General features: G+C 46.2%; 1 protein-coding gene across 1 annotated transcript in view; it reads left to right on the top strand.

Moving 5' to 3' along the window:
* Positions 1-4,886: 4,886 nt before the first annotated feature.
* Positions 4,887-11,163, top strand: part of NFKBID (NFKB inhibitor delta) — a gene marked incomplete at its 5' end in the record, with an annotated part of 29,608 nt that continues 23,331 nt past the window's right edge. Inside the window, 3 exons of the mRNA XM_083453467.1 lie at positions 4,887-4,931; positions 5,457-5,466; positions 6,277-6,396. Coding sequence (XP_083309593.1) covers positions 4,887-4,931; positions 5,457-5,466; positions 6,277-6,396 — 175 coding nt within the window. The remainder of the gene's footprint in view (positions 4,932-5,456; positions 5,467-6,276; positions 6,397-11,163) is intronic.

Raw genomic sequence — 11,163 nt, 5'->3', positions numbered from 1 at the left:
ACAGTTATTAGAAATTCTGCCTTTACGTTTCTCTATCTTGTTTCATTTGGTACTTGTTATGTACTGAAGTTCTCACCCTGGGCCAGCAGGGGGATACTGTAGATAGTTATGCAAATGAAGGATCAAAAGTGACGTTCAGTGATTGGATGGATACTGTAGATAGTTATGCAAATGAAGGATCGAAAGTGACATTCAGTGATTGGATAGTTTTAGAAAGTTGCTACAGTTACGTTGTACTGGAGCTCTATATAAGCAGGCTGACTGAGCCCTTCAGTTCAGTTATGTTCAGGCCTCTGAATAAAGAAGAGCTGTTTGAAGAATCGCTGTGTCGTCTGATATGTTCACCCACAACTTAACAGTACTGTTCTGTATATCTGCGCAAAGTTCCTTTTTTTCTGGAACAGTAGTCATTGACCATATTCAAGAGATGGGTTGCTTGGGCAGAGATCTTCCCCAGTCGGAATTGTGTTGAGATGTTTTTATCGTTTGCGTGTTTGCTGCCCTGGCCCCCTTTGGGAGGAAGGGGTGGGCCGTAAATTTAATAAACAATCATAAATAATTGTTCAAAGAAAGACACTGAACGGAGCTAGAATTTCTCTGTACACATCTGCCTAGGGGATTTTTACTTCAACTCCCTAGATCAAGGCTACTTTCACAGGCACAGGAATATACTGAGAACAGCCAGCATTCCCAGCACCACATTCTCTCTCTCTCTCTCTCTCTCTCTCTCTCTCTCTCTCACACACACACACACACACACACACACACACACACTCCCTGGAATGATGCTCAGCCCAGGATACTGCAAATGGACGCCAGAAATTAAGCCTGGTTGTCTACAGACCTGCTGCTGCTGCCAGTGGCAAAAGGGCTGAGGGAAAAGAAGCCTTGCTGTCACAACTGCCAACAGCGAGTCTAGCCCCTAACTGAGCTGTTGGGGGAATTTATCTCCCCGCCCCGAATAAATTCTGTGAAATTCCCGCTGACCAACAGGGCTGAGAGCTTTGAGAAGCCGTTTGTGCCAGCGCTCACGTAACAAACAATAGTGTGTGTGTGTGTGTGTGTGTGTGTGTGTGCGTGTGTGTGTGTAATGGTGAGACCACCGGTTTCTCAGGAAAGGCAGAGAACTGTTTGTGAATTTGAATACATTTCTTAGAAAGTTCAGTGGAACAGAGTAGAGGTTCTGTGGTCGGGCTTGGTGAGCTGTTGTTACAGGTGGAGGCCTTATGATGAGTCAGACCCATTGGCCCATCTAGCTTGATACTGTGTACACTGACTGGCAGCTGCACTCCATATTCACTGTGATTATGCAGAAAATTCACACAAATATCCACAAGGTGACACTGTGGAGCACCACTTGCCTCTTTACAAATTTTTAATCTATTTAAATTCAAGTTGCTGAGAGCATTTTCCAATTCTCCATCAATCCTAGAAATTTGCCTTTAGAATATATATTTTTTTATTTTAAACAAAGAAGAACATCCCTGGGTCCTGAATGTGACACGTATAAAATACTCCACCTGCACTATGCACTGAAAGCAGCATCCTACCACTTTAAGCAGCCATGGCTCCCCCCCCCCCAAAGGATTCTGGGAACTGTAGTTTGTTAAGTGCACTGAGAGTGGTTACGAGACCCCCCTCACAGAGCTGCCATTCTCGGAGTTGGGTTCACAGTCAATCCCTCATCCTAGGTAACTATGAAAACTTTAGCCCTGTGAGGGAAATACAGTGTATCCTAAAAACTCTCAGCACCCTTAATAAACTACAGTTCCCAGTTCTGCGGGGAGGGTCTCGTGGAGGGTCAGTGGGGAGACTGAGTGATAAATGTCCCTCTTTTCATTTGAGGAATGTTGGAGGTTATGCAAGAAAAGGCTGTCCAGTGTCACTGCTGCTATTCGAAAGCAATAGAGCCTGTAGCCTCTTAGATGTGAACCAGAGATACAGGGTACAGTGGAACCTTGGTTCTTGAACTTAATCTGTTCCAGAAGTCCATTTGACTCCCAAAACCATTCGAAAACCAAGGGGCAGCATCCAATTGGCTGCAGGAGCTTCCTGCACTCAAGCGGAATCTGCGTCTGACGCTCAGCTTCCGAAAAATGTTCGGAAACTAGAACACTTATGGCATGGGTAGGCAAACCGGATCCAGCCCAATCGCCTTCTAAATCCGGCCCACGGTTGGTCTGGGAATCAGCGTGCTTTTACATGAGTAGAATGTGTGCTTTTATTTAAAATGCATCTCTGGGTTAATTGTGGGGCATAGGAATTCGTTCATTATTATTTTTCAAAATATAGTCTGGCCCCCCCACAAGGTCTGAGGGAGAGTGGACCGGCCCCCTGATGAAAAAGTTTGCTGACCCCTGACTTATGGCGTTTGGGAGCTGATTTGTTTGTCAACTATGCCATTCGAGAAACAAGGTTCCACTGCACTGGATTAAGAAACGGTCAAATTAATACAGTGGTACCTTGCAAGACGAATGCCTCTGAAGACGAAAAACTCGCAGTGTTGTGATTTTTATGTTATAGAAGCTATTGGGCCTGTTTCTGAGTGTGATGAGAAGAAAAACAAAACAGAGGTTATTGCAATCAACCTTGATGCACAGGATAAACTACAGATCACGCAACCATATGAGTTAGTTACCAAAAAAGCAGTAAAGTGCCTTGGGGTTAAGCTGGTAGATGATGTCAATAAAATTGGGAAGATCAATTATGATCCTCTGGGATAGGCGGCGAAGTCTGATATAGATAGGCAGAGTAAGCTGCAGTTATCTTGGTTAGCCAGGATTAATGCAATAAAGATGAGAATATTACAGAGATTTTTTATTTTTGTTTATTACATTACCCCTGCTGGTTGTCTCGAGAGAGCTGAAAGGCTGGGAGAAAAGTCTTGAGAATTTTATTTGGCAAGATAAGCATCCTACAGCAGATAGTAACAGCATGCATACATCAAAACAGAAAGGAGGGCTCGCAGTCCTGATTCTAGCTAGATATTGCAAAGCAGCACAGCTATTACAGCCGAAGTTACGGATTTCCCAGAAGAAAGAGGAAGACCTGCATCAGTAAGATAGCTATTTATAGATTTTCCCCTCCAGCAAAACTAATGTGGGTATAAAGGAAGGATGGAGGGGAGGGTGAAAAACCCCATAGTTCCTTAAAAATTAATTTTAAAAAAGAGGGATAAGTATGAAACAAAACTGAGTTCTTACATTTCATCCATGACATGGTGATTTGGCATTGCAGCTTTATTAGGAGAAATCGGATTTCTCGGATTGGTTGAGAAATGGGATGTTGTGCTGTGGTGAGTTTATTCCAGATGGATGTCTATTAACAAGACATGAAATATCTTTAAGTCCAGGGAGGTTGCTACCATCCTGGCATCGATATTTTCAAATGATGGTTTTCTTAATGGAGTTGCTGCGGCCTAGGTTGTCCCCCAGGCTGAAGACAGCATGGAAGAAGAGTATCAAAGCTGATACAAAGGGATCTGTTTCAAGAAACTATTAGGTCTTGATGGATACAAGAGAGTGAAATAGTCTGTGGACTGAGATGGGAAAGAGAACCAGGGAGGAATATCAGAGAGCCATTCTGGAATGAAGTGTGGAAGTAGATAGATAACCAAGTGTGGAAGTAGATAGATAACCAAGTAGATAACTTATCTTTATCAATTAAAATAACATGGTATCAGCTGCTATTGAAATGGTATCTAATGCCAGCAAGATGGAAAAGAATTTACAGAGCTGACAACTTTAAGTGTCGGAAATGCCAGGCAGACTACACACAGCAATGCGCACGTGCAGTGAAAATGTCCGTCTGTAACAAATTATCGGAGAAAAACCCTGCAATGTGTTGCAGATATAATTGGCTTTTGTAATAGGACCCACAATATTGCTGATCCTGTTGATAAAAGACAAATACTTTCAGCTTCTATCTTAAGAACAGCTGCAGAAATCGTTTGGGCTGGGAAATGGATGGGCAGGACTGGTTCTTGAAATGTATTGAACTGGCAGCTATGGATAAACTGTCAGAATCTGTTTGGAAGAAGGAATTGTACAAGGGGCAATCTTGAATGTTCTGAGGGATGGTACTGTTCTGCAGCCTATTAGAATGAGCTATATGGAAAGGAAAGGCCTGGAATAGACTTGCTTACAATAAAATTTAATACAGTAACAGTGCAATGCCACACTTTCCTTGCATACTTGGAAATGCATCTTGTTGCTTTCCCGCGGGGCTGACTTCCATTTTAAGCGTGCATGAAATGTCAGCCATAACTAAACCGTAAACATATTAAGCTACTTGTTTTTAGGTTCTGGCAGTCCTGTATTGATTTGGACAGAGATGACTTGGCTGCTCCATCCTCTGGTAGATAACCTCCAAACTGGGCCCGGTTCAAGGTGCCCCAATTGGTCTTTAAAGCTCTAAACATCTTTGACCCCAGGTATCTGAAAGACTGCCTCCTTCTCCACAGACCTTCTCAAGTGTTAAGATCGGCAGAGGAGGCTCTCTGGGCAAATCACAGCATTCCCCTTTTTTAATACAGTGGGACCTCAGTGGTACCTTGAGCGAGATGAGCGCGCAACCCTAGAGTTGGTCACGACTGGCCCTTTACCTTTTACCTCAGGTTAAGTACTTAATTCGTTCTGGAGGTCCGTACTTAACCTGAAACTATTTCTGGGTTAGCGGAGTCTGTAACCTGAAGCGCATGTAACCTGAAGCGTATGTAACCTGAAGCGTATGTAACCCAAGGTACCACTTGTATACAGTATGGAGGTGACCCAGTGCCCTTTGTCCCCAAAGGAGCAGCTTGACTTTGGAAAATCACTGCTCTAAAATGACACATTTTGAAGCGTATGTAACCTGAAGTGTATGTAACCTGAGGTACCATTGTAATGATGATGATGATGATGATAGCAGAGCAGACTTGCCCAGGAGGCTTGGTGAGGCCAGTGGCGTAGCGTGAGTTGTCAGCACCCAGGGCAAGGCAAGTAATTTGCGCCCCCCACTGCAGTGTCCATCCCCCAGATAGTCCCTCGCTCTCTCTCCGCTCCGCACCGCACGCCTGGCACCCCCCCTCTCCACAGTGGGCGGCGACCCGGTGGCTCGGATCGGATTCGCACAGCCAGCACTGCAGTGAAAGAGAGTGAGTGAGCCAGGTAGGGGCAGAGAGCTGCGAGCGCGCCCCCCCAGATGTTGCGCCCGGTGCGGCCGGCCCCCCCTGCACCCCCCACGCTATGCCACTGGGTGAGGCTACTGCCTTGGGTGGCAAATTTGGGACAGCTGGGAGGGGCAACAGATTGGGCCTGCAAGGAGCATGCCACTTGCCATCTCCTGCATTTTCCTCCTCCTCTTTTGCTGCCAACTTCTCTGCTGCCACCCCGCCTCCTCCTCCTCCTCCAATGATGATGACAGTGACTCTGCCACTCCCTCCAGACCTCCTTTTTCGCCGCCTTTTTTTTCCTCAGGAGGTGGCAGGTAGGTGGGAGAGATGACAGCAGTGGCGGAGTAACCAACAAAGTTGGAGGCAGTGGCATAATTTTCCCTCCAGTGGCAAATGTGCTGGACCAGCCTTGGATCAAATCTATGCTTCCAGGTGGCATAAGAAAGCTGCAGAGATAGTGCAGGATAGTGCGCACCCCGGAAATGATCTCTTTCAGTTTCTGCCTTCTGGAAGAAGGTACAGGGTTATAAAGACTATGACTAGCCGCCTGAGAAACAGTTTCTATCCAAATGCAATTTTGGTTTTAAACGCAGTGTAAGGTAGTCTCTATGGGAGTATATTGTATTTAATTATGGGGTATCAGAGTTTTTAGGGGGGTTATCCAGGCTGGGATAGCTGGGATAGCAGGCTTATTGGTTTTTGAATGTCTGGTGTAGATTTTTTCAATTTCGTTGTTCTGTATGGGACAATGACAATAAAGATTATTGTATCATATTGTATTGGAAGCATTGTTCCACTTAACAAATATTAAAATGAAATATTGTGCATATATATATATTCATATATATATATTCTAAATAAAATTATATGAAACCAGAATGAATAAAAACAAAGTGAAAATTCACAACCTCCCTCGCAAAACACGGCATTCTCTCTTAAAGGTTTTTTTGCCTTCAGCCTCCCCTCCACAATATTTCTGGCTCTGTGGCCGCTCTGCATGCTCCCCTTTTTAAAAAGTGTGTTATTTCTAGACAGGTGGGAAGGAGGCGTGGTTCTCTTGAAAGGGGCTGTGCAACCACTTCCTCTCGCTAGTATAAACTGAAGCTTTGCTTCCTCTTCATGAGCTCAAAAGTTCCTTTGTGAGACGGCTGCCTTGTGTCAGAAGCAGCAGAGGAAGGTGGCGGAGGAAGGGAAAGGGTCTGGTGCCCCACAAGGGCTGGAGATGGGTCTGAGACTACAGAAAGGTAAGTGGCAGATTCCTTAAGAAGCCTTGGGTTTTTGGGGGATGGTGTAATCGCTTTGTTGACTGTTCTGGGGTGTAAACAGTCCCCTTTAGACGCAAAAGAATTGCTTCAGCTTTTTCCCAGAGAAGGCTTCTTATTAACAGCTGCAAGGCAGGCAATTCAACAGGTGACGCTTTTCCTTAGCATGGGCTAAAAAGTTTCGTTAGTTGAATTTCTGCCTGCTTTTGCAGGTGTTAAAGAGCACAGAAGCCGTAAAAACTTGCTAAAGGAAGAGCTAAACCAATGGTAATCTGGCAATCTGGCATCTGTCCATGGGATTATGTCAAGGCAACTAAACAGAAGCTAAATATGGCACAAGCTTTTCTCCAGCTCTGGAATAGACCTTGATTTTCTACTAGGAACACAGCCGTAAACATTTTTGCCTTCCCTATGTGTGGTCCTGAGCGTGGCAATTTCAAGCTTATTAATTTTGCTCCTGACGTGTTAGAACTACTGGATGCACCTAAATATTTGTATCAACACTATTACTTACCTGCAATACTTGCACTCAGAAATCCATAAATAAACATAGAGAGAGAGAGAGAGAGAGAGAGAGAGAGAGAGAGAGAGAGAGAGAGAGAGCGCCAGCACAGAAGCCCTGCCAGAAAGGAAAGATTAGCAATCCTCACTGGCAAGCCTTCTTAAAAGATGGATTTTGTATACTGTAACGTTTAACAATTAGAAGTGGACTGTCTCTCCAAGAGAAGATCATTGTGGAACTGGGCTTTTCGATTAGACCTATACTGCCTTGAGCTCAGTGCCGTATTTATGTCCATGCTGTTCTGGAGTTGCCCTCTTGGCATGCTAAGGATATGGCTACATTTTGCAATTAGGGATGCAAGGGGGAGTATCATGTTCCCCCCTTGGCATGGAAATAAAGGGACGTGGGAAACTGACTCAGCAACCCTAAGAAATGCTTATTCAGAGGTTCCAGTCCCCGGTAAGAGCATTTGAGGTCGCAGGCCTACTCCGCTGGAGGGTGAAGTCACTGTTTGAAGTAACAAGAGCTAGGAAACAAAAGTGATGGTGTTCTTCAGAGGTGCCGTCGACTTTCCACCCGTCACGTTTTCATGTGACTCAGCTAGGGTACCACACACTCTGGTGGTCTCTAAACAGCGATTGCCTGGTCCTGTCAATCTGGTTCCTCTCCACGCTTTTGAAGGGACATGCAGTGGTGGTGATTCACTGACATGCAGACACTCTGCCATCCCCCTCCTTTGCAGCTGCGTCTGTTATAGGTCACATCCACACCATACATTCAAAGCACGTGACTCCACCCCCCCCCCAAAAAAAGAATCATTGGATCTGTTGTTTACTCCCCAGAGAGCTAAAATCCCCTGCACCCTTCAGAAACTACAGTTCCCATGATTCTTTGAGGGAGGGAGTTGTGTACTTGAAATATACAGTGTGGAGGTGATCCAGTGCCCTTTGTCCCCAAAGGAGCAGGTTGACTTTGAGAAATCGCTGCTCTAAAATGACACATTTATAGTTAGATCAGGAGGCTGATTTACACTCTCACATGTCGCCATGCCAGGGTAAAGGTAAAGGGCCCCCTGACCATTAGGTCCAGTTGTGGCCGGCTCTGGAGTTGCGGCGCTCATCTCGCTTTATTGGCCGAGGGGGCCAGTGTACAGCTTCCCGATCACATGGCCAGCATGACTAAGCCGCTTCTGGCGAACCAGAGCAGTGCATGGAAACACCGTTTACCTTCCCGCCGGAGTGGTACCTATTTATCTACTTGCACTTTGACATGCTTTCGAACTGCTAGGTTGGCAGGAGCAGCGACCGAGCAACGGGAGCTCACCCCGTCGCGGGGATTCGAACAGCCGACCTTCTGATCAGCAAGTCCTAGGCTCTGTGGTTTAACCCACAGCACCACCCGCTTCCCTCCATGCCAGGGTACTGTTTCATAAATAAACAAACAGGCCTACTGTGGGAGGGTATTTGTGCTTGGGCTCCTAAACCAAGCAGATCAGAACGCAACTGCATTTGCCAGACAGGTGTGTTTACCTGCCGTACACAATTTCAAGTGGCACCAGCCCCGTGGGGAGCCCAGTCCGGCGTAAGAGAAGGAGCCTCTTTGCGCAAGCCACATTATGCAACATGAATTGCATCATTCTGACTCATGGCTTTCAGTGCTAAAATTAGAAGCACTGTGGTACCTTGGTTCTCGAATGGCTTGGCTCCCGAACAAATCAGCTCCCAAACACCGCAAACCCAGAAGTAAGTGTTTCGGTATGCAAACGTTTTTCAGAAGCCGAACGTCTGACGCTGCTTCCGCTTGAGTGCAGGAAACTCCTGCAGCCAATTGGAAGCTGCGCCTTGGTTTTCGAATAGTTTTGGGAGTCAAATGGACTCCCAGATCAGATTAAGATCGAGAACCAAGGTACCACTGTAGTCGGGGGGAGGCTGGCCTTTCCTGGTGCCCCCTCACTATGCTTTTAAAAAAGATTATTTGGGGGGGTACATTTTGGCTATAATCGGTAAGTGTCTGGGGTTTGCCACAAGCTGATTTCTGCTCCGATTACACCCAGTTAAGTTAATGAACCAAATATCATCATTCCCATTAATTTCAGTGGATCTCCTCTGAGTATTGGATACAACCCTGGGTGTGAACCTAGTATATTTATTTCATTAAGGGCCCTCTACCTCCCTCCTGCTCCAATCGCAAGTTGAAAAAGCTGCTGCTGGACCTTTAACGAGCAGCTTGATGTGTGCAGGTATTCAGGAGTTACTGTGTTGTGAAAGGCTTCAGGCTCTGCCACCTGCCATCCAGCAAAGTGTTGCCAAAGATTGGGCTGTTGTGTTTGAGTGTCCTGCTTTTTGGGCAACTTGGCAACTATCATGCAGAAGGAGCGATGCTGCAGTAAGGACCCTGGATGTTGTTAGTCTTGGGATGCCCTCGGCTCAGCCAGGATGGCCGTCAGTGGTGGGTTGATGGAGTCCGGCAACATCTAAAGACCCACAGATTTCCCCACCCCCTGGACCACTTGTGTATTCGCAGCACAGCTGTCGGCAGACACAGGAAGAGAGCTGTATCAGCAAAGGATGCAAGCGTGGGCCGTTGATGTTCCATTGATTGGGAGGGGGGAGGAAACAGAAGAGCCAGGACGCCTGGGTTCCTGCTCCTCTTGTTTCAGAAGGGACCTGGGCAGAGTCAGCCCCTTGAGGTGGGTGGCTTCCCCCAGATGTCTCCCTCTCCCTCTCTCTCTTTCTCCCTCTCTCTCTCTCTCTCTCTCTCTCACACACACACACACACACACCATCTCAAGAGATCGAACCATCTGGCCGCTTCCAAGAAGACAGGAAACAATCTGGGGTTTCCCAGTGACGCGTCGCTGGGGATTCCATTCTGCACGCGGCCTCTTTACTTTGCCGAGTGCGGGGGCTGATCACACATGGCCACACACAGCAGAACACTTTGTCTCTTTCCTGCCACCGGGGGCAGGGGGGCGATGGTAGTCCCTTGGCCAGAAAAAAAAGAAAGCACTGGGCTCAGAGCCAGGCCCAGATGTCTGCCGGTCTGCTGGTTAACCAGAGACTCGGAATCCCCATGTCCTCTGGCTTCCCCATGAAAGCCCCTTGTGCTCTCAGGGTTAAGTCTGGGTCTCTGGGGTTTTGACTCCCCTGCCCACACCAAGTGGGTGGAAGTTCTTCTTGCAAACCACAGGTGGTCCCTCTGTGCCGATTGCAACACCATTGTTCAAAGAATTGTAGAGTTGGAAGGGACCACGAGGGTCATCTAGTCCAACCCCCTGCAATTCAGGAATCTTCTGCTCAACGTGGGGCTCGAACCCACAAACCTGAGATTAACAGTCTCGTGCTCTGCCAACTGAGCTATCCAAGGGAATCTGTTGTTTCACAGATGCCCTGTAGGTTAGAAAAGTAATGTGGGAGGGGAAAAAACTGGGCAGAACCCACTGTCCTTGATGGGCTGGTTTTCTTCCTGCAGAGATTTCCTCCCCCACAAAACAGGTCAAAATTCACAATTGTTACCTAGTTCCCATCATCCCTGGCCATGCTGGCTGAGGCTGAAGGCTGGATATACACCTGGATGTACAACATATTTAAATATTTATGCCACCTTTACTCCAAAGAGCTAAGACTGGAAGAAATAGTTCTTCCCTGCATCCTTGCTCCACTAGGCTGTGACATAGTGACTGAAGTAAGGTCATCCAGGGAGTTTGCTGGCTGAGTAAGGATTTTAACCCTCGTCCTCATGTCCATATCTAACGCACTAACCATTACAGTTCTAGACAAAGGGGAGATAGGTAGATTCTCATTAATACAGAAGCAAAATCAACTAATTAATGATACTCTATCTAATGAGAATCTCCCTAGTTCACACTTGGTGTACAGTATTGGTTCAAGAACTGAAACTCAGCTATCTTCTGAAATTCGCATTTCTCTGAATTTTGCGATGGAGTTCTCCAACCAACCAATGCTTACAAATGTACATATATTGGGGGAAGTGTACATAAAAATGTATATATTAGTGAAAACAATATGCAAATATGCATTATAATAGGGGAGACTGCTTGCAAGACTCTGTATATTAGTCAAAAACTGCATAGAAATATGTGCTTATTAGGGGGGATTTGCACTAAAATGCGTATGAATTTTCCCAATAAATCACAAATTGCTGTAGAACTGAACATGAGACTGGAAAAAGGAGAAACTGAGAAAACCAAAATCAACAGATTCATCCGCCCCTATAAGACATACCAG

Source organism: Podarcis tiliguerta (assembly GCF_965153285.1).
Source record: "Podarcis tiliguerta genome assembly, chromosome: 8".
Lineage (NCBI taxonomy): Eukaryota > Metazoa > Chordata > Lepidosauria > Squamata > Lacertidae > Podarcis > Podarcis tiliguerta.
The sequence above is the reverse complement of the archived record's forward strand: the minus strand, read 5'-3'. Positions and strand labels throughout refer to the sequence as shown.